General features: G+C 42.6%; 1 protein-coding gene across 1 annotated transcript in view; it reads left to right on the forward strand.

Moving 5' to 3' along the window:
- Positions 1 to 2,321: 2,321 nt before the first annotated feature.
- The window catches only part of NEURL1 (neuralized E3 ubiquitin protein ligase 1), a 63,683-nt gene continuing 42,218 nt past the window's right edge, over positions 2,322 to 23,786 (forward strand). Inside the window, exons 1-3 of the mRNA XM_010021563.1 lie at positions 2,322 to 2,418; positions 2,952 to 3,193; positions 7,642 to 7,963. Coding sequence (XP_010019865.1) covers positions 2,322 to 2,418; positions 2,952 to 3,193; positions 7,642 to 7,963 — 661 coding nt within the window. The remainder of the gene's footprint in view (positions 2,419 to 2,951; positions 3,194 to 7,641; positions 7,964 to 23,786) is intronic.

Here is a 23,786-nt window from a genome sequence, read left to right on the forward strand (position 1 = left end):
TAATGGGTAGTGATGCAAGGTGATCCTCGGGTGGTTTCTTCCACTCCCATAGAGCATGATGGCTCTGCTCTTCAGCTGTCTGCACGTGGGGCACTCATCCTGCAGGTGCTGGTCTGGCATGGGTTTGGCCTATTCTCACACAGCGGTGCTGGACCACCACAGCAAATAAGCATTCCTCTAACATCCTACCCATGGGGCCAGGCAGGACCTTATGGCTCCATAATGCTGCTCCAGCAGATGCTCTGGACATATGCAGTGCTGTTAGCAGAGTCTGTTCTGAAAGCTGTGGGAAGTTTTGGTAACTCCATTACTGTATTTTAAAAGGGCACAATGTCCTACGGAGAGGTGCAACAGCTACTATCGCAGCCAAGTTATCTGGTTAAATTAGAGCACTGAGATTTGCAATCAGGTTAAAATGTGTGTGCTTTTGTACTGCACAAGTTTGTTTAGGTGGGTGACTGTTAGCAAAAAATTCTAGCTACAAAATTCATATCGGATGTAAAAATGGCATGAATTGAGTGTATATTCACTGGTAGCTGCTTCTCTTTCACATAATATGCACCCTATCAAAGAAATGTTGAATAAAACAAGTCTGGAAATTACCACTAAAAGATTTTTTCATATTTCTCTATGGATTGCTTGACTTTAAATTATCTCAAACAGTTGATTATGTTTCAGAAATGATTGTGACCATATATATCTCAGAGAAGCTGAAAAATTTAAGAATGGAAGTTTCTATGCTTGATGTTTATTTTTAGTTAGTCCACCTATAAAAAAGGGGTATAGCAGAAACAGAGACACAGCTAAGAGCTGAGCAATGAGGAGATCCAGTGGCCTGAAAAATTTCTGCTAAAAAAGAGGCTGAGATGGTTTGCTTTGATTGTCTGTCAGCAGATTGGTCCCTGCAGACCGGCAAGACCCACCTGGGGAGGTAGAGTGGAGCAAGGTTAAGTCAGCCACTTCTGCTGGCTCTGACTCATAACCATTTGTGCTGGTGAACAGCATCATGTTTGCTATGATAAAGGAAATATTTCTTTGCAAAATACCATTAAGCATGAGGAACTCATCAGCAAGGTGTTGCTAAAAGTGGAGGCTTAACATGGTTACAGAGGGGTGGTAGTGCAGAATATATCTGGTTTGGAAAAAATCTAGTGATACTGGAAGGGATTCAATCTCCTGTTCTTTGGGGCATAAAACAGGCTGCAATTAAACATGTCTTAGGAGATAGCCTCAGAAAGTTCTATCTGCAGGTGTGCTGCAGCTTGTGTTGTCTTCTGACCACCTGGTCTGGGCTGTGCGGAAAAGCAGGTTCACTGCCTCAGGTCAGTAGCATGCCCAGACTCATGTGAGCTGCTCCATCCTGACCTTCCTTTTGCCATGTCAAACTCCTTATTTCTCCTCCTCCATGTGGTAGGAACAGGAGAAGGAAGATGACTTACATTCCACACAATTTTTAGCATCAAATAACTCGCAGTAAATTCATCTCTCCCTTAAAACATTAATTAAAGCATTTAAAAGTAACAGCCCTGTTTGTCTGGCCTCGCTGCTCTGTTCTGAAGGGATAACACTGTTGCTGAAAATGGAAGATAAAAACAGCAAGGAGATGAGAAAGCCGAAGTGACTGATGCTGAAGCTGAATTAAAATGTTCTCTTCAGAAACCAGGATTTTAAGTTCTGTTGGTAGTTATTTAGGCTCACCCTGATGATGTGCCATTACAACTTCATGTAGCTACACGCTAAAACTACCCAAGGGCTTTGAGGAGTAGGTCCAGACTTTTTATTACAAAAGGTTACATTAAAGGTGTGAGCATTATTTTATAGTAGCTATATGAAGACATAACTGTCAGCAATTAATTTGCATGAAGAATGTATATAGTTAATTTCTCTAGTTTGCATGTTTGGGGAATAGAGGTTTTTAACCATACTGTTTAGTCATGTATCTTAACAGCACAAATTGGCATGTTGTTAAGGTCATATTTGCTTTTGTTGCATCCCTGAGTCTATCGCTGAATAATCCTTTATTCTGTTGATACTCTGTTTCCAAATCTATGAGATGCCCTCGCAGACATATGTGCATAATGTAGTGTGTATATGCACACAAGGAAAAGGAAGCAGATGACTTACATTCGGTATAATGATTGTTTTGTGCTTGAACTGCTGCAGGCTCCCTGCTGAAAAGAAACTCACGCATCCATTTGTTCATGAGCAAAGCTGCTGTCGTGACTGCTGTTTGTGCATTGACTCTGTGTTAGAGAAAGACGTAATCTCCTCTCTGCTTCATAGCCTTTCTCCTGCTTCGCTTTCCTCACCGTAATTATAGCATGCTGATCAATGCCTTCATGACAAGTGGGATCTCGGCTGAGGTTCCCATCTATGGAGGAGAGAGGAGAATGGATGACGGTTGGTGGGGGAATCCAGGTGGGTTATTACTGAGTGGTGCTTGAGAATAAATTAGCAATGTATGTGTCTGAGCTGGCACTTAGCATGGGTGGATAGGACAGCATCCAAAGACACATGGAGGCAAGGATCAGCGGAGTTGCTGTTGCAAAGGAGGAGTGAGATAAATGGTCAAATTGTGTGGGATTCCTTTAGAAGTAGAAGATTTTTCCCCTAAGTGTGACAACTTTGATACAGCAGCTTCACATGTGCTTTGCTCCAGTTTTGGAACCAATTCTTCCTTCTTTTTTGGTGTGTGGCCTCATGATGGCCTGTGAATTCAGTGCTGGGCTGTGGTCCCCATGTTGTGCTCTGTACAGATGGGAGCCTTTAGTATCTTCATAGTCTTTTATTATTCCAGATGCTTTAGAAATCCACAGTGATTTACAAGGTGGGGATTTGACTTTTATTTTTACCTGTAGTTCCCGTCTGAAGTACTCTTGCTTATTTTTGCAGTGAAAACTTTGTTTAGTCAAAGCAGATGTGAAACCTGTTTTTCCTCATTCTCCTTTCAGATTCCATAGGTGGGTCATTTTCAACTTCCTCCCACCGATGCCACCACAAGCAGAAGCACTGTCTCCCCATCCCACAGTGTGGAGCTCTGTCCATCAGCCCTCTGCTTTTCCATCCTCACACAAAGGGATCCCAGATCATCATGGACACAACACAGAAGGCAGTGAAGCGCCAGGCTAGCTTCTGCAATGCCATTACCTTCAGTAACAGGCCCATTGTTATTTATGAACAAGTCAGACTTAAGGTGAGTAAATGATACCTTCCCTTATTGACATGGAAGCTGCTGTGAATGAATGCTGGGGTGCACCAGGCTTTGAAGCTTGCACCAGATCTTTAGCCCTTCCTTGAAAAGCATAATAGGCAGATCTTGGCCTTAAAGATCTGTGATCTTTGTTGGTACTTCTGCTTTTGTCACTGTAGTTCTTGGAGAGTTGGTACAGACTGCTGTAGAAACTGGGAACAAAAGGGAAATCCATACTCCAAAAGAGTTTATCTTGATGTTAGAAAAGGAACAACAAATTAAGTCGAGATTGCTTGGAAAAGAGCAAGAAAAAAGGTCATATTGGTCAGTTGGAAAGGCTGCAGCCTCAGTATCTCTCTAGCCAATATGTCCTCTAGGCTTTGCATGAAAGAGGTGAGGTGAGGATTTAACGCATTCAGTTCCAAAACAAGCACTTTTCTTCCTGTAAACAAGGCAAACAGTGAGGGCTGGTCTCATGGATGTGAAAGTCAGCCTCTCCAAAGCCCACAGATAAGAGGTGAAAGGACCTGGAAGTAAGTGAAGGTGCTTGCTCATGTGCTTAGTAGGGAAGATAAGAGGGTTTGGCCGAAAGGGTGAAAGAGGCAGTCAGTTCTGTCAGTTGCCGTCTAAGTCTAAGAAAAGGATCTTTCTAGCAGTCTGCTGACTGCTTTGTTGAATCAGTCGCCTGATAGCATTAAGGTTAAAAGAGAGAACATAGCAGGCGTCATATTTTTCTTGCTGGCAGAGGCTGATTTCACTTCCTTTGTGTATCTGGTAGCCAGGAGTTAGCACCCCTTGTGCTGCAGCTGGAATGGGAAGTTCAGCTCCTCTAAGACAGCATGACGACTTCTTCCCAGTGAAGAAATTCATCAGTCCTCTTAGGAACTGAAACACTTTTTAGTAGCTTGGGGCACTTTAAACTTAATCCACAGATACTTTCTGATCTTTATGCCCTCTAGTTTGTGGGACTGCATTTTAATGTTCTTAGCTGATTTCATGTCTTTCATTGGCACAAAGTAGGTCATCATCTTTGGCAATTTTAGTTGATGGCACACATGAAAGATCTGCTTCATTTATAGACAAGGAGTTTTCCAGGAGGGTTACCTGTATATAGCTACTGAGTCTGGGACCTACAGCAGTGTATCAGCCTTCCCTGCCTCTTTCCTTATGGCCAGTGAAGGAGCAAGAAATGAGGAAGATGTCTTCTTTTGAAAATATGCAGAGATACCAAGGCTCAGGCCCATAGACAGAAAATACCTCCTACAGGTTTATGTTTCCTGTGGAGCTCTTGCTGCTTCTATTCAGTCTAGAAACCCAGCAGGACTCACTCACATTGCCTAGTGGGATTTTTTTCCATGTTGGCCAGAAGTCTGGACAAATACCACAAAAAAGTATTTGGGAGGAGATGAAAGCAGCGTTTCATTTTTGAAAACACTATCAAAGATTTGAGTGGGTTTAGTGGTTTAAGCAGAAATTCTGGGTTATTTCTTCCTCATTCTGAAACAAGATAGCTATCTCTGGAAATTCACAGTTGTTTATTACTGCATATTTTAGGATTTTAGCTTGCATATAATATGTGTGAAGAAGGCACATGCAAATCTGCACAAGGGATTTATGAGCAGAGCCTCTGCTGAGTCCAATAGGAAGGTCTTACAGGAGTTATCAGTGGACTTCAGCAAAACTTGTATTCTAGGGATGGATGGATATGTAAAAACATCTTCGCTTTTCTGCCAAGTCCATCCTGCAATTGCCTTGTTATTGTGTGTGCCTGTGGAAAATGTCATCTTAAACCTACCAGCTAAAGATTAACCATGAACCCAATCATTCAGGTCCTGTAAAGTCTATACTCCCTTTAGAAAACTAGAGGAAAGAAGTCAAGAGATTTCATTCTGTTTATTTGGTATTGTATCTCAGGTTTTATTCTGTGGTTGCTTTGCAGCTTTGCGAAGGCCATTAGGCAGCCAGATTTCCTCTTTCTTTACCTCTGAGATACCTGTCCCAGTATATTTTTTCCATGTAATTCAGGGAACTGCTAGGGAGAGGAGTGAGCTTGTCAAAGATGGCACAAGGCAGTAAAGAGCAGAAGCCTGAATCTGCGGAAGCAGCCGTAGCTTAGCAGCTTGGATGTAGATTTCCCACCCCTTCTGGTACCCAGTAGACCTCCCAAGCTTTTCTGCTAGCAGTGGCTGCTGAAGAGAGAATTTAGTCCATCATTAACTATTGCCTTTTTTAGCAAAACTGTGTACCCTTTGTCCAGTTATGTCTAATTCTTGGCAGGCTTTATACTAGATTTTAATTTGGATATTAGTTTGCCTGTGGTCAGCCTCGATTACCATATGAATATTTACTTTGTGTAGCCTGTGATTACTGTGAAGTATTGGCAAGAGACTGTGAAAGAGTAAATTGTACGAATAACAATGAGGCCATATTTTTCTCAGACCCAAAAGCTTTTCGGGCTTTCAGTAAATTTTTCTTGGAGTGTGTGTATATTCCCCGTTTTGCCACATACATGCCTCATACATCCCCTTTCCATTGGGGACATGCATGATCCCATCCCATCCTGGCCAGGCATACAAAATAGCAAATCTGCTTCAGTCCTTTTAAGTGCCACCCCAGTGTCCATCCCACAAGCAAGACCTTCCCATGGTTCTTAGGATTGAGGTCAGTGCTCAAGTGTTTCATGTAAACAGTTTAGGTGCTTGGCTGGACTGAGTAGGGATAAAGAGCAGCACTGGCTTAACTGAGGCACTCTGTTGATAACTTTTTACTGAAGCTCTGAGTTATTTTCTCCAACACTTTAATTATAAATAGAAATCTCTAGGCTTTGAACAATATCTTTGTTGTGAGATTGTTGAGCCACCAAGGGCACACATTCCAGATTTGCCTTAGAAAGGCACATGTGAAAGAAAAATGCAGTATTTATAAATGTGATTAGAAGAGAATTCGGAAGTCCAAAGAAAACGTTGTGGCCAATCCCTTGGTGACAATCTTGGGTTTCCAAGTTGGGATACAAGGGGCTGCTACCATGCATTTGAGGACAAAATCCTACAGTCCTGGACAGTTCAGTCTCTGGCACTGCCGCTCATCCAAGCCATTAGCACATTGGCAGAGCAAGAAATTACAGTAAGGTAGCAAGTTTTGTGTGACATCTGGTAGGTGGTACCATCCATGTTTCTGGTCTTGTCCTGAGCCAAAAGTGAAATTGCTTGAGGCTGACAAGGCTCTGATGGAAGAGGGCTATCTCAAATGCTCTCGTGTTTGCTGCAGGTTCAGTGAACAAATAGAAACACCAATTATATGTCAACTGGCATGCAAGAACTGTCCTGGCCCCAGACGGCTGGGTCCAGCATCCTTAGGTCTTTCAGTTCATAGTCTGGATGCTGACAGGCTGAATCCCTTAGAAAGGAACAATTCCCAGCAGGTTCATACTCAAACAACAAAATGAGAGAAAAAATTCTCCAAGGGCATCATCTCCGCCTGGGGACCATACTAACTCTGGAAGACTCCCTGCTTCCCTGGGAAGAGAGAGACCTTGTAACTGTTGGTGTTTTGAATGTGCTGCATGTGTTTAGGACCCACTGCCTGCTCCCCTCAGATCCAGTTCAGTCCAGAGACTGGTTCTTGTGAGAAGGCACCAGTGAATCTGGAGGCATCTGTGATCCTTTGTCCTGCTGTGTCTCAGGTGCTGAAGGGTGCAAACGGCACACACACCATTCCCTAAATATAACAGATGATTCTGACCCCAGGAACAGACAGGTGGGGTGCAGATACGCACAACATATCTTCAAAAACACCACTCACACCTGAAATAAATAGGTTTTCCCCCATCATAAGACAACATCTATTGTTGCTTCCTAATTGTGTACTTAACATAGTTAAATACTTTAAATTGTGCTTTTCCACACACATGTTCTCTGCTGTGAGGCTGTGATTTCATCCAATCTGACAAGCTAAACAGGGGTAAGACTATCTTTTACTTGGCTGGGAAACCTGGAAAAACCCTATAATGGTGACTATGCTTCTGGAGCCAGTGCTTTTCCCTCAGGTCACGAGAGATCCCATCATGTGAGTGCAAGGGGGAAAGAGCTCTGCTGCTGCAGGTGCTGAGATGAAAGCTCTTATGGCCATTTTTGGCATATTTTGAGAAAGGATGAGTCTTAGGCCAAAAAGAATTACCCTAGAAATCGAAGCGAGTCATCATGCAGCTGTAATTACATTTCACCTCTCTGCATAGATTTGATTTTCCTATTTTTTATGTACATCGCATCCTAAGTGTGCAGCATTACTGCTTGCAACTGAAAAGCTGCAGCAGTGTTTAGCGGGTAAAATGTTTCCTAGATCTAGCATGCTCATCTGCACAGTGGCTGTCTGTGCTTGATGACATAAAGCCTGTAGTGTGTAAATAGATGTTCAAGTGCCAAATGCTGTTATTGCTGTTGTTATCTTTGCAGATCACTAAAAAGCAGTGCTGCTGGAGTGGGGCTCTTCGGCTCGGGTTTACTTCCAAGGATCCATCAAGGATTAACCCTGACACTTTGCCGAAGTATGCATGCCCTGATTTGGTTTCCCAAAGTGGTTTTTGGGCCAAGGCTCTTCCGGAAGAGTTTGCGAACGAGGGAAACATCATAGCCTTCTGGGTGGACAAGAAGGGACGGGTTTTCTATCGAGTGAACGACTCTGCTGCGATGCTCTTCTTCAGTGGGGTGAGGACGGCAGAGCCCCTCTGGGCTTTGATCGATGTCTACGGACTCACCCGTGGAGTGCAGCTCTTAGGTGAGTACCTGGGTCCAAAGACACAAGGATGAGGCTAACCCATCCCCATAGAAGGGCCAGCCTGATGCTGACATCCCCCTTGCTGTGCTGGGACAGGAGCAGGGAAATGGCCATTGATCCTCCCCAGAGTATCCCATGACCTCAGCCTGGGTCAGTGGGTGTTTGAAACTTAGCACATAAATATAATATGAGTGGGAGGTGGAAAACAGCCACTACAGTATAGCACTAGAAGCCATCTGTAAGTGGATTTCTGCTCAGAGATGTTGCTCTGTCAGAGCATAGTCTGGAGTGTGGCATATACCTTGTAAACTGTCTTTTTATCTCATCTGCTGCTTTGCCTATGCCAAAAGGAGGAAATGCATTTTACATGTTATGGATAAATCCTTCCTGGATGGCACTGTTATCATTTTCTGGCTGGTTTAAGGGGAAGATTTGAAACATTAATATCTTTCAAATTACCTGGGAGACACTGTGGCTGGTTTTGCCAGAATGTTGCTTTCATAGAAGAGTTAGATTTGTCCTCTCGAGTCTGAAGGTTGGATAAATACTTGGGGTTGAAGGATGAGAAGTGCTGAGAAGACATGGCAGGATGTCTTCTGCCATCCTCAGCTGAAATTGAGATAGTTTGACATTCACAAGGACTCAATCTAGCCCCAAAAATGCAGGCAGACCAGGTCTGGGCTATTTGAGTTTATACATCTTAGCAGAACTGAAAAGAGTCTCCAAGGACACAACTTAAGGGGCAGCTAGGTTGCTGGGGGACTAGAGGTGTCAGCATGCAGCCTTACATTTGGCTTTGCATTGTCACTGAGGGCAAAATAACAGCTCTTCTCCATGTAACAGTAGTTTCACGGGTCTTGTTTTCACTATGGCAAAGGTTAGATGGTACCTGCTGACCTTCATGAGCTGAAGTGCCTTCTAAAGATGAGATGATCTTGCTAGGCTGAGAGATCCTGGCTTTTTCCTGTCATGCAGCCTGATACTCCATTAAAAAGAAATCTTCAAGCTATATACCAAAAACTTTAATGAAGCTTCTTTCTGACAATTCTGTCTCCTTTCTGCACTGCTTGCTGTATGAAAAAACATGGTGGCAGAACTGCCCATAGCAACCTACATGTCAGGGAAGAGGGATATGGGCTCAGTAGGTGTAGAAACAAGGTTGATCTCTTTTTGCTGCAAAAACTACCAGTCCGAGATTGCACAAGGCAGAGGAATTGAATTTCTCGGCAGCTTTTTGCTTTCATTTAGCAGAAAGATTTATCTTCAGTTGTGAATCAGCATGAATCAGAGCCACTAGGCAACTGTTTGTAGGCCAAGGTGGTGATATTTGAACTGGGATTTAGAATTTGAGCAAATATCACGCTAAGGGGTCAGTTAGGAAGAGCTTACAAATGACTTCAAGTCCTCCGGCTGTTCTAGTGAGTTTTGGAGCCTCTGGGCCTGATTAATGGGAGCCCATAACTCTGGTTTATATGTTTCCTTTCAAAATACATGAGAAATTACTCCCCATCCATCATCCACCCCTGCATTGTCGTAGCATCTTCTACGTTCCCTTTCACAAGGAAAATGTGACTCTTGCCAGCCACTGACTTGCTTCTAGTCTAACAGGCACTGGACTCTGGTGGGTATAAAGTCCCTGAATAAAGCAGGCAGCTTCTGAATTTACACAGTTGGCATGGAGCTCAGATACGTATTTATACCTTGTTCCAGCAGCCTTCAACAGGCTTCAAGCCTAGAAACTGTGCTGAAATGTCTTTGACTTGAGTCTTCTCTATCGTCATTCATTATTACACAGCACTAAAAGTCAGAGCAGGGAAATCATTGGCTGTATTGCCTCTGGATCCTATAGACATACTCACTGCAATGTTCTGCACGTCTGTTTTAGTGTAGCAGACCACACATATAGTACAGGACAACTTGCCAAAAACTCCCAGGACTTGACAAATGAATTTCATAGCTTAGCTACAAACACATGGTTGAATTCAGTCTGGTATGGCATGCAGGGCATCTGATGGAGGCTGGGTTTGATAGAGTGGTATGTTGAACAGAAGAGCCTAGTATTTCAGATTCCAGTTCAGTGATTTATTTCCTCCCAACACCAAACATGTTCCTTGTTCCTGAACTTCACTATTTTCCAAATGAGTGTAGGGTTGCAGGCTCATACTGCACCTCTGCATTGCTTTCATTTGCTTTTATGTGTATTTCACCCAGGGATCTGACCAAAAGCTTTACTATTTCTCATGGCTGTCTTTGCTTAATGCTGAGTTATTCCCTCTCCACTCCCAAGAATGTAACTTCACTTCCAAAATCAGACCTGCCCAAAGGAAAGATGTACAGAAGCCTTGTGTCGCTGCAAGATCCCAGCTCTGCAGCGAAATGCACAGTGTACATCTATGATCCCAAAACTCACAACTTCCAAAACATGACTTTTTTGTTTTGCTTATCTGCATTAGAGTAGCAGTTCCAGCTAAAATAAGGAACCCAATAAAGCAAGGCAATGATCAAGTCTAGTGACACTGTTCCTGTGTTACAGATAAAGTAAGAGACTTGAGCAAAATGGGGCCCAAAGCCTTGGGGGCATTAAATGATTTGGCAGAGGCTATGCAGCAGTGTTACATGATTCAGGAATCCCATCAGCCTTGTTGCCCAGCTCAGTCCTACCACGCTCTCCATCAGCATCACAGGCATTGCACAACACTCTGGCACCGCTAAACTGTGCCTGTAGATGAAAGAGAAACAGCTGGTTTGTACCTTAATTTTTCATTTCCTTCTGTTTGTAGCTTTACCCATAGCATCAACCTTATTGATAATTACCCATATGTCATTACTGCTGCCAGTACACGGGTTTATGTGGCTGTCGCAGATGTTCCAGGGTCCAACTGCTGTATGTTCAGAAGCAGAGCCCTTTAAGCAGCTTCTTTGTCTGCCTGATTTTGTTCTGAAGCAGGTAAAAAGAGCTTGTGTGGTCCCCTGCATCTCAGCCAAGGGGAGTTCAGAACTGAGTTTGGACCATGTCTTGCTTGTCACTGCTGGAGTGAGTCAAAATGAAAGACTGGCTAAAATCCACCTTGAAGGTGTCTTCAGCGATGAGGTTCACAGTGCTAACATGCTTGGTCACAGCTGAGAGGCTTTTCCTTGCTCTACTTGCCTCTACCCACGTTATAGAGATGAAAAGGCTTAAATTCACACAGGAATCTGGTCTCCTCTGACCACAAGGTCTCAGCTGATTTCCTGCCGTGGTGTAAAGGCCTGCATGGGGGAGGTTGCTGCAATCAAGTGCATGCATGTTCTGTGTTTTAGGGCATGAGTTTGAGTGTAGGTGCAGGCATATGTGACCTGTAAACATGTCCTTATACAGTGACTCTCCTGCTGACATGCTCAACCTGCAGGCAGGATGGTTTACAGCTCTGCTTCCCTTTTTGGGTAGCTAGTTTTACACGAGTGCACTTTTACATTCCAGGATAATTTAAAGTAGTATTTACTAGAAATGTGGCTTGTCCTTATGTTATCACTTCAATATACATACATACTCATTCACACTTCAAAAAGAGTCCGAGAAAAATGGAATATAAGCAATCTGCTGCCTCACTGCTACAATAAAGCATCAGAAAAAGGACCAGCTGTTTAAATCCTGTGGTCTTCAGAGCCCTGGAGGAGGGATGGCAGCTCATGGGAACCAAATGGTGGTGTCTCACATTAGCCTGCTTCTTTCAAGCACTTGGCTAGTGAGCCTGGCATAGTCTAAGAAATGTCCAGGTACACTTTCTATGGACTCATTGCAGGACAGCAAGGGTGCAGCTTTCCTCACTGATGTGTATGTTATCATATAATGTGTGTTTTCAGGATTTTCCTGTAGCTTTTGGTGGGGAATTCCAGGTTTTCTTGTTATATGGTGCCTTTCTGAAAATTGCCCAATTGTTTTTGGCAGTGAAATGGCAGCACAGGATTGCAGAGTGGTTAAGGCTGGACAGACCTATGAATATTGTCTAGTCCTAACATCTACGTCTTGTCTTTTGAACAGCAACACATGGTCTAAAAGTATGGAAAAATGGGACTGCAAAGAAATTATTTCAGTGTACTCTTCTACCCATTCTGTATTTCCAGTGGGACAGTGAGGAACTGTCTGTTCATTTTCCTTAGTTCTGTTCATTACTAGTATGGTCAACAACCAAACCCCTTTACTGTTTATTACTCTGTTCACGCTCTTCTCCTATCCATCTGTATTTTCATTGGTGCAGTATTTCAAAGTAGTCCTGGTCATTTACTAGCACAGATTTGGAAAACCAAGGATAACTTTCTTTAGATTGGCACACTGAGAGGCACCTGTTGAAAGCAAAGCTTCACCACCTCTTGTAATTAACAAAAATGGGAAAAACTAGTACGACCTTGCAAACCGGGAAAATGCATATGTATTAAATGTGCATGTGTTAGATTTACCTGAAGTAGAAACAGTGTAAATATATACTTCAGTCATAAATGCATAAAGAGATCCTAGTGGAATTAACTGGCAGGGCTGTATATTATATTAGATATTTGGAAAAGTTTTTCTTTCTCCAATTCCCCTTGGTAACTTTTTATTGCTTCATGTTTGCAAAGCATAGTAAGTCAAAATGTAAACTGATCATCGATGGAAATATATTCATCTTGGTGTATATTTGACAAGGAAGTTTCACACTTTGTAGGAAAGAAGAAAACATGTTTTTCTTTCTTCATCCCTCTCAGTTCTTACGTAAATTGAATCTCTAGCTCCAGGGCACCTTTCAAAGAAACATTAAATAAGCCTTAAATGAGGTGGATTTATGGGCAAATTTCAGGTGTGAATGGTATAAGGCTGATGATAAATCTAATTTATCACCTGCATCTGCTGTTTTATCATATGGTTATTACAATTTTATTTTCCAAGTGCAAAACTTATTTTCCATTGCCCACGGGAATCCATTTCTGTTGTTGTTTTGACACATGCAAATAAGCAGACTGATCTGCCGAGAGTGCTTTGCACTATACAAAATTGGATAATCAAATATGACCACAGTGTATTTTTATAGTCTATTGCTGAAAGTGGAAGCTGTAAACTATTTACACTCTCTGTGGAAGTCCGTGACTATCTGATGGAAAAGAGTAATACATGTTTAAACAGAGTCCTACTTAATGAAGGCAAGATATACACGACCTGCAACAGTCAGTTTTCCTTGTTTTTCTGCATCTCTTAAGGGGAGAGAAAATTCAAATAGCTCATAAAGTTTTATTGTCTGTAGCTGTTGTCTCTATGGCAGCTGCAGGAAGCTCTCTAGCACAGCTAAAAAAGTAAGACCAGTTTAATAAATAATTCACCTCTTGCCATTCTAACTAATGCCTGCTTTTCCTTAGCACCTCTAGGGGGATGTGATAGGTACCCAAAAGTTAGCCCACAGCCCAAAGGCAGCTGCTTGTGCTTAAAGGTCCGTCTGTCCTTTACGTCTGTGTGTCTTGCTTATGATGATAAGGGTGCTGGACACAGCACTTCAAAGCAAGCTAGAGCTCATCCTGGCTTCCGGAATGCAGCAGCAACTTTTTTTACTTCTCTTCATGTTTGATAGTGAACAGCAGAGAATTTGTGCCCAGGAGCCTGGGTTGGCCTCAGGGGAGGGCAGCATCTCACCACCACTTCCCCCTTTCCCGCTGACCATGCTGCCTGCTCTGGGGAGGGTCAGGCTGTGCAGGTGAATGGCAAATACCAAGTAAGTCAGAACACTGAGATGGAGAGTGAAATAAGGCTCTGAGGGATCAGTGTTTCAGGCTTCACCACATCTCAATGAAGTACTGAATGACAAAATCACATGTATATGCCTTACATACATTTCACTGGTGCTGTTCCCTGGTGAACCTGTTACTTTCACCTGAACCACCTTTGCCTTAGCAGGACTGCTTGTGGAGCTAAGGCATTGCTACAGGTGAAAAGAAAGGGCAAAATATGGCACACAATATGCCATTGGGCAAGTTATATCCACAAAATAACCACATTGGTGACAGGAAAGCCTGCAAGTGAACCTGAGTAGGAATAAATTTGAGAAGGATTAGTCTGGCTTTTATTGCCCAGACTGAGGAAAATGAAGGTTGTACAAAACAGAATCACCAGTGGAAAAATAAATCTTGTGCTTTATAAAGTTCTGTTAGTTCTGGTAGGCTGAAATATCATTCCTACCACAGGCAACGAGGGCTATATAATAATATTTTCCATGTTACCCATAAAAGCCCAAGGAAATACAAAGACTCTGACAGTTGTAAGTGGTGTTTACATTATGGTTATGTGTACACTATAGTTCAGATGCTGACACTGCAAAGGTAGGCCCCTGGGTTAAAAAAAGTCATGTCTTTGCATTAAATATCTGTTGTGAAGATTTATTTGGCTGTTGCTTTAAGGAGGTGAATATTGCTAGTTTACACTAAGAAGTTTATTTTGCCTTTGCTAAGTGTTGTTATTTTTTAGCAGAACCTGTAGTCTGGAAACAGTTATTCCAATTAAAAGGACTTTGACCTTCTTTTACTTCTATGAAGGTATAAACTACTGGAATAATTGAATATATATTGAATTTATTACACAGCTATTGTTAGTTACAGAAGTTTCTAGTATAGGCAGGGCCTTAGAGAACAATAACACACCACTAATGGAGCAGTGTATTCTTTTGAGAAACATTTCAGAGTTCCTTATGCTAGCAAATATTTTGGTCTTTTTGATTTAAGCCATTAGGGTAATATATCTATGCTGTTTATTAAAAAAAATACATTCTTTTAATTGATACTTAATGCTGCATATAATTGTGTATTTTCTTAGTTTGTCTGATGTGGTTCCTATTGTAATTCTTTCAGTAATAAATGTCTCTTAAAAAATTGTGGAGAGAATATGTTGGTACAGGGAATTAATCTTTGCAGTCTGCTTAATACATTTCTCCAAAATATTCAGCAATATAGTTTAAACTGTACAAAGCTTTGGCTTTAATGCTGGAAGTTAATTCCTCTTCATTCATAAACCAATAGCTTGACAAAAAGAGTGCATTTACTGTGGTGTGAGACAGTTGGAGCTGGAGGTAAGTTTTGGATGTGAATTGAGTAGATGATGTGGTAAAAGTATAACAATTTATTGTGCTAATCTTGCAATTCCAGCTGTTCCAGCTGTGGAGGCCCTTTCCCCTAAGCCTGTATGACAGATGACAGCTAAACATTGCTTACATGATAAAACTAAACACTGGCTCTGTACAGTATGTGTCTGCTGGTGTGAGATAGCACTTTGTCATTTCAATGTCTAATTGGCATCACAGCTGCTGAATGTGCAATTTACTCTACAGAGGATATGATTTTGTTGTCCCTGTAGGTGTCTGGGTTTGTTAAAAATGTTTGACACCTTTGGTAAAATTAAATTGGCTTTTCCATCCCATCCGTATCAGCAATAGAGCTAAAAATGTGATTGCTTTGTACTCCAAAGTCTCCACTAATTTTTCTCAAAGCTGTATGTGCAGAACTGTTGTTGCTGGGCTCAGCCTGGAAATCCTTACCTATAGCCCAACTCTACTCAGTTTTACCAGCCTAAACTTGCAGCCACCTGTGGAGACACTCTGGTTTTACACTGTGAGCAGAATCTAGCCCTGGGGTTTTGCTCATTTAGCACTTCTCTTTGGTCAAATGCAGAGCAGCAAAAGCTCTTCTACACCTTGCCTGGCTAGTCCCAAAGAAAACAAAACATTCTGATTCAGGGAATTTGCACTGATTCAAGCCAGGACCTCTCCTTCCATGTACCCTTGTCCAGACCAGGATAAATGAGCCTCTTGAGGTCTGTGTAACTGTTCACAAGTGGCTGAAAGACGGCAAAAATGCAGGTGGTATCATCTGCTTGTGTAGACTCAGAAGACATACCAGTCAAGTATGCAGTGCTGCCTGCCACAGCATTAAGCACTCACCAAACTTTGCTATCAATGTAGTGGTTGCTAAATTATGGTGCATTCTTGCATCAAAAAGTTGTTGTCCATGTGTGATGCGTAAGGTTGTGCCTGATAACTGCTACCAGGAACTGGCCTTAGACACCAACTTTCACACTAAATCATGATGCTAATACATTGGCTAGCACGACCCATTTGTTCATTTATGCCAAAGGTATTAACTGGGGTTTTCATAAGCAGATTTCTATGAAGACAGGCTAAGAGAGCTGGGGTTGTTAGGTCTGGAGAAGACTCAGGGGAGACCTTAGGCCAGCTTTCAGCGCCTAAAGGGGCTGACAAGAAATCTGGAAAGGGACTTTTTACAAGGGCTTGTAGGGATAGGAGAAAGGGTAATGGCCTTAAACTGACAGAAGGTAGATTTAGATTAGATATCAGGGAAAAATTCTTCACTGTGAGAGTGGTGAGACATTCAGCAGGTCACCCAGAGAAGATGTGACTGCCCCATCCCAAGGCCACTGTGGACAGGGCTTTTGGGCAACCTGGTCCAGTGAAAGGTGTGGAGTGGAACAGAAAAGGAAAGGGGGAATGGAACAGGAAAGGGGGAGTGGAACAAGATTATCTTCAAGGTCCCTTTCAACCCAAACCATTCTGTGATTCTATTAGATGTTTTTGCTGCGGTGTGGCATTTGGTTAAAATATCATCCCTTGTGCTGACATGTGCTAGGTAAGTGCTTCTTCCTATTGTTATGGGAATTATAGTAGGGTACTGTTGACAGAATTTTGTGAAGTTTATATAAAGCATTTCCATATATAAAGGCTAGAGCAGTATGTCCAGTCATTTACAAGTTTTGATTCTCATCCATTAGCATTATCTTGAGGTTAAAGGCCTTTATAGAAATATTTAAAAAGAAATTTCCATTCCATCTGCTCCTACCAGATTTTGAAATTAAACTTATTTGGGATTGGTAAATTTTTAGTCTGTAGCTAGCGATAAAAGGCAGATAAATCAGCTTGCTGGCCACTGAATCAAGTCTTGTGCCACTGGCTGTGGCTGTTGTATTTAAGAAGATGAAAATCTCTTGTGATGCATCTGCCACTGGTGTGACCACAGGCAATTAATTCTCTTCAGGAAAAAAAAAAAGTGGTTAATTGCTCTATCCTCTTTTAAGAGGATAAGGACCTCTCGAGGGAAAAAGCCTTTAGAATCCAATAATCCTATTCCTGATCCAGTACCATGCCAATAAATACCACAGCACTTGCATGAAAAGATTTGAAGCTTCCAAAATCTTTAATGCAGAGTGTTCCTCCTTTCTCTGCATGCCTGAGTTTGGGGCACTCCAGCATCTCAGAGCCATGTGTTTATTTGAACAAGAGACTGATAACAATTTATTCAGTGTATTTCCATAGTCATTTGCACTTTTCCTCATTTTGCAGTGATGTTTCCCTGGTTTATTTTCTTTGCCCTCTTTGCTGCTTGGAGGCAGCAGCCACCACCCTCCTGAGCCTTTCACAGGCATCAGCAGACTGCTCTGTTATCCCAGCTTTGCTTGTGTGAAAGCATCTTTTAGACAAAAACACTGGTCGTGTTGGTTTGGCCTGGTTGGTTCTAGCTGGATCTGATTCAATGGCTCTGTACACTGGAGTATGCCCATGTCTGAAGCGCGCCTTGATGTTGCTGTTATTTGTGAAAACACTTTTTTATTGCTTCAATCCTAACATGGTAGAAACTGCAGATCTTGACTGTAACACTGCTTGGCCAGGTGGAGGGAAATTGGCCTCATGCTGAAGGTCAGTGCTAGAAACAGTTGGAAAGAAAACTGAACTGATGGGGAAATTCACTGCAGAGCTGCAGGGACTGCAATTTCAGCTCAGCCCAATTGACTCACTTGAGAAATACATAAGTAATTCAGTCTTAGGCCATAATCACTATTACGACTATTTGTATGATAATTTCTAACACTTCAGTTTAGGATGTAAGACCTGAAACACCAATGCTCCATAAAAAGCAGATAAGCTCCAAAGAGTCAAAATGACAATCTAATGGTGAGGCTCTATGTCAGCAGGCTAAAAAACCAAAACAACAAAAACCAAACCCCAAAAACCTGTTGGAGGAAAAGATCAATTGGGAAGCAAAATACTATTTTATAGGGTGTGTAGTCAAATCACCCTTTCTCGGTTGCTCAGAACAGAAGACTGTATAGGATGAAGGGCCTGAATTCAACAGGATGGTTAACTACTTACCCACCTTTTATGCACGTGTAGTTGTATTTGTTATGTCAGAAATGATGTATATGCTTGAGTAAGTATGTTAATTCACATTCCTAAAGATAGCCATGTGCTTAAGTGCTTTGCTGGATCTTTTTCTTTGCCATCTGCTTGTTGCTGGGTTCTGCTCAGGGCTTGCTAGGTCAAAACCCGGTGTCTGTGCTTAATCAGTAACCAATGGTTATGCAGAGATTAGGCTCTGTGCTTACTGGTTTTTCTGAGCAGCAAAGACTCTTTTAGGAGAAAGAGGGGGTGGAGAGAGATGACCATGAGCCGGGGAGGCTGGAACACACTGCTGAAGTTTGAGGGGCTGTAAAGAGGTTGCCTCCCAGCAATGCTTGCTTGTCTTGGAAAACATGGCTGGTTTCTGTGCAGGAATGTTTAAGAAAGGGTCCAGAAGCATGAGGGGAGCAGGAAGATGAAAACATGGAAACAGGGTGAACTGCTGTTTGAAAGCAGCAGCAGGACAGGTTTGGCCAAGAGAGATCAGGTTATATTGATGGGGAAGGAAAGAAACCATCCCTTTTTTCCCTGTTTTTTCACCCACACAAGGTTCAGTTTACACTTATAAATCACTGGCTTGTTTTGACTTTGTGTTGATGATTCATAACCCAAAGTCTTTGGTTTCCTTCCCCCCCTCCCCCTTTATCTGGACAGCACAGGGTGTTTGAACCGTTTTGCATGGGTCACTGTGGATGCCTGGTATGTTCCTTAAAGATAAGTGAGGTCTTTTATCAGGTCAAGTACCTACTACTGACACGCTCTCTATCAAAATGGATCATGAAGATACAGGAGCAAAATGACACATGGGGAAATATCTGAGTCAGATGTGTTTCTTACATCTCAAGTTAGATTGGTGTCTTTTTGTTCTGCTCTTGATAACACCTATTCCTCTTTGTGCAATGGCTCTTTTCATCGTATAGTTAATTTATTATGGAAGTCTTTTGCTAACAACAGACACTGACTGATCTATGAAAGGGAAGTTTTGGGTGAAGGTGAGCAGACTGTGTGAGAAGAGAGGAGATACTCTCTTGTTTGTCAGTACTTTGCAGTTGGGTCTTCATGCTCCTCAGTCTGTGTTTGTGGAATTTGCTGCCAAACAAACTCCTGTCTATTGAGTTGCACTTTATAGTCTAATCTTCCACTTAGCAGTATCTCTAGCTTGCTTGGCTGAGATAAAAAACCAATACCCTCTTTAAAATATGTACCAAGTGCAGTTTTCCTGGAGATGGTTTAGTTACAATGGAAAACCTAGAAAATCAGTGCAAATTAATTGCAAATGTGGTTTTAAAAAGGACTAGTTATGCTAACCTGAATATTTTTTATGGGCAAGAGTTTAGAATTAAAATAGCCTGACTTTCATATAGTAGATTTAGAGTGAGCTCAGCTGACATTTGGTTTACTTTAAGAGTTTTGGTGGCAACCACAAAAATGAGAAAAAATACGTATCTCAGCCTCTCTCTGAGACAGGCACAGGAGTAAATGGTGGCCACTAGTGAAACCCAGGCAGTCCTTTCTTCCTGGCTTCAGCAGAAAGGTGAATAAAACCAGCAGTGAATGATAGGAGCTTCTCAAACTCTTCTGGATAGACCTAAAGACAACTTCACCATCACTCCTGGAGATGTGTCACTGTTGGTTACTCTGGCATAAGTGTTGTCTGGGGCATTTTCACAGCCACCAGGCCCATATGCTTACAACTGCTTTCCCTCCTCAGGATGTTCCTCCTCTGTTCCTGTTTGACCAAGCTATTATTTTGTTATATTTAGTTCTTTTTTTTATCTTTTCTCACTGTCAGTCTCTCCAGCCCAATAATCATGTTTTCTTCTTTACCACAGCCTCCGTATCCTGCTGTCATTCTAAAAATGCTTCTCTGATGTTAAATCTTTTCCAGTTATATGATGAGAATTAATTCATTCTGACACAGCCATGAAAATCTGATTCAATTCCTTTTTTTGGTATCTCAGTCACAGTCCTTGATCACAAATCAGCATGAGTCAGAATTTCCCAGGTTATTATTTCCTCAGAAAGGCTGATTGCAACCCTATCTCTGTATTTAATATCCTTTTTCTCACTGCAGTAGATCTGAGCAGTAGAGGTTGCAGTGATTTTGTTTGGATGCCCCGCTGTTGTTCTGGCATTCGATGCCACACACGGAAAGGGTGACACCAACGAATATGCCAGACCAGTTTTACTGTTGCAGTTTCCAATCATCAGGTAGTTGAGTCCACACTGGCTCTATAGCATAAAGGTGACTACAGAAATTAGCAGGATTAATTTATCTGGAAACAATAAATCTTGGGTCACAGATAGGGAGGGAACACAGTGGCTTTATCAGCTTGTGCCAGGACATGGGAATTTAGTAATGACGGGTTTTCAGACTGGCCATATTCTACTGAGATTTTCTGCCAAGGTGGGCTGTTATAAGGTGTTTCAGATAGGTTTTGAATCCTTTTGGGTTCAACTGGATAAATGGATAGCTTATCTGAACTTACTGAAAGTAGACCAGAATGAAAAATAAGTGGGAAATACTATCTTTGGGACCCTTATCATTCATTTATTCTCTCCATTATGCGTTTGTGTCTCAGATTTGATGTCTGGAGGCCAGGACCATGTTGGCTGCCCATTGAAAGAGTGAAGTTCTGCCAGTCTGTTCTTCTGTGTTGGGTTATTCTGTGGCCAGGTGGGGTTTGGAGGCATGAAGAGGCTTCCCTTTCCTTACACAGAGCTCTGGCTCTGGAAGCAAATAGAGGAGGAGATCCTGCTTCTACTCGCCTTTGTGTCTTTGCTTAATCTGAAGGATGTGCTGTTGGCTGAGCAGTAGCTGAAAGGGCTGCAGGAACGAGCAGGCATTGCTGCTGCTGCTTCTTCTGCTTCTCCTGCAGGTCACAGGAGGCAGGTGAGATCCCTGTGCCTGCTCCATGGGGTTTGTCACTGCACAAACTCAATGTCCAGCTTGAGGACTAAGGAACTGTTTTCGTGTTTTATATTGACTGCTGCAGTTTCCTTTTGGAAGTGGTTCTCCTGAGTTCTTCAAGTAGGGCAGTATTTAATACCCATTTGGTATTAAATACATTGGCTTTTTGTTTCCTACCAAGCTTTAGGAATTTTTTTAAATTATTTATTACATCAAAAAAGGAAAAAAAAAATCCCGGACAGAGATTAGTCTATTACTTTTATGAGGGAAGAATATTTATTAGGATTTAATTGTGCAGGAAAAACAACCAAGCACTGCCTGCAGGGGAAAGCCTGTACACAGTGGTGTGAGTACATCAGATCGATAACTAGTGGTTAACAGGAAGAGACAAAGAGCCATCCTTACTTTTAGTAGTAGAGGATTCAGCTCCCAATTCAGGATCAGATTTCTCATCTTCCTGAGACAAATGACACAAGTGCCTCCTTTCTGGAGGATGGAGATACCACTTTCTTTCTGAGGGTTTCAATTCCTCTGAGTTATTGGACTCCTCATATGCTGAAGTGGGCAAGCCAAACTACCGGTCCAACAGATCTGCCTTATCTTTGTTTGACTTCAGTGCCCTGTGAGTGTGTTTCTGGCAGAGACACGAGTTACTGTTTTGTGGTTCAATTTTATATTGTGTTGCGTATGCTTTGACTGTGCTGTGATGCTTCTGCCCTGCTAGATGCAATGGTTGTGAAAGCTTAGGTGAGTAAACTCAATTTCAGCCAAAATTTACAAACAATTTGAGTCATTATTGGGGGGGATAATTAGGATAAGATGCTGGTACACTGAGCAGGCTGGGTGGCCTTTGTGAGGCTCATCCACTATTAATCAGCCATGTAATTTCCCTTAAATGACCAGATGAGATTGTGGGGTTTTTTTAGGCCCAATTTCATCTTCATGCTATGAGCAGAGATGAAACCATCTCACCTGCATTACTGTGAACATCTGGGAAATGAGGATGCTGTAGGTTGGAGATACTGCCTGGGAGCTTGCTTGTGACGCAGAGAGACAATGAGATGCTGAATAAGCAAGAAATTAGTTCTTCCTTCCCTTTCTCCTTTCCACATAAGTGATGGGTTTGTTTTTGCTGGAGCTTTGCCTGCACAAAGGCTCCAGCATGGAGCCAGTGTGTGTGCCATCACACGTAACCTTTGGCGTGTCAGAAAGCAGCTTATGGTGGGGTAAAAAGCTTTCTCTGATGGCAGTATCTGGAGAGAGTGCCTGTAGTGGTGAGGAGGCCTGGGGGAAGCATTGTGCAGGGGGACCAGCCATACATTAAAATATTGGGAAACAAACTCATCACAAATGAAGTAGTACTCTGATTTAATACAACCTAATAATTGTGCTTCAAATGACTTATAATGAAGAACAAATCAGTATAATCTTTGTCAAAAACAGAATGATAGCGTAATAAACATAACCTCATTGAACTCAAGGAAGCATAAATCACTTGTAATTCAAAAGCATTATAAAAAATAATTATGATTCACTGCTGAACTCTGTTTTACAGTCTGTGAAAACTTTTTGTTTTGCTTTCAGAAAGGAATTTCTCTTAATCAGAGTTGTTGCAATTAGAGGGAGTGGTAATGATTCAAAAAACAGCTGAGTGATATTTCCTTTTTGAAGATCTCTACAGCTGCCATTTTCATAGCATGGCCAGTGATGCTTGGTGCTGCCAGAGAAGCTCCCATGGATTGGAGCTCCAGCAATTGGAAATGTTGTGTTTTGCAATATATCCCCATTCCCCCAAACCTACCATGATGTTGAATTCCATCCACTTAAAACAGAGCTTATGTTTAACAATAATTTAAATCATTATCCTGCCTGTCAGCTTGGAGTTAAGGGGCTATGCAACTGTGATTCTCTGTTTAGAAACTGCCTGGAATAATAACTTTCAGATGTCTCAAATATGCACCACTTATCTATAACATCTAAATACAAATGTCTCCCTGCTGAGCAAGCCTGACACTGTTTACCTATCGTGTCCAAACCATTCCAGAGTATTTGCTTGGTGTGGAGCGGAAGGCCCTATATCCACAGCTCCGACAGCGCTGTTAGTGCAGTGTTTTTCAACTCCTCCTCACTTTTAGGTGATTACAGAGAAACAGCCTAAGCCCGGGGGTGACAAGTGAAGAATGTCCCCGCGTGTGCATCTGCCCCTCCAGCCCCCATGCTAAGGGTAAAAGTGCATTGCGAGCCAGCCCCGTGCTCTTGCAGACCGGATGATGCTCATGCCGTTGGGTCCCTGCCAGCCTGCTGTGAGATGATCCAAATGCTGAGTCCCACATGCCCTGGGCGCACTGGGGCTGGGCACAGTCGAGGCGCTGTTGCTGGCTTGGGGGCCCTGGGCTCTCTCTCTGTGTGCAGACCTCAGTGGGACCTGTCAAATCTCATTGAATGTCAGGCTCCACAACTGGCTCATGCCGTATGCTCCCCCAGCCACAGCGTGCCAAAGCTGTGTGCCACACAGCTGGATGGCTCTGCTGTCGCTCCGGGAGCTGCTGTGCTGGAGGGGGGTGCTCAGCTTGTCCCTCAAGGGGCTGCAGGGATGATGGGCTGTGATGTGGGGCTGGCCCTGCAGCTCATCCATCAGTCATCAGAGCAGGGAGAGCTGAAAAACCCTCCTTGCCTTGCTATGGCTGACCTGTGGCTTATCATGGGGGACCCCCTGTGACTTTTGGGGGCTCTC

The sequence above is a fragment of the Nestor notabilis genome, unplaced genomic scaffold (assembly GCF_000696875.1).
Source record: "Nestor notabilis isolate BGI_N333 unplaced genomic scaffold, ASM69687v1 scaffold27099, whole genome shotgun sequence".
Lineage (NCBI taxonomy): Eukaryota > Metazoa > Chordata > Aves > Psittaciformes > Psittacidae > Nestor > Nestor notabilis.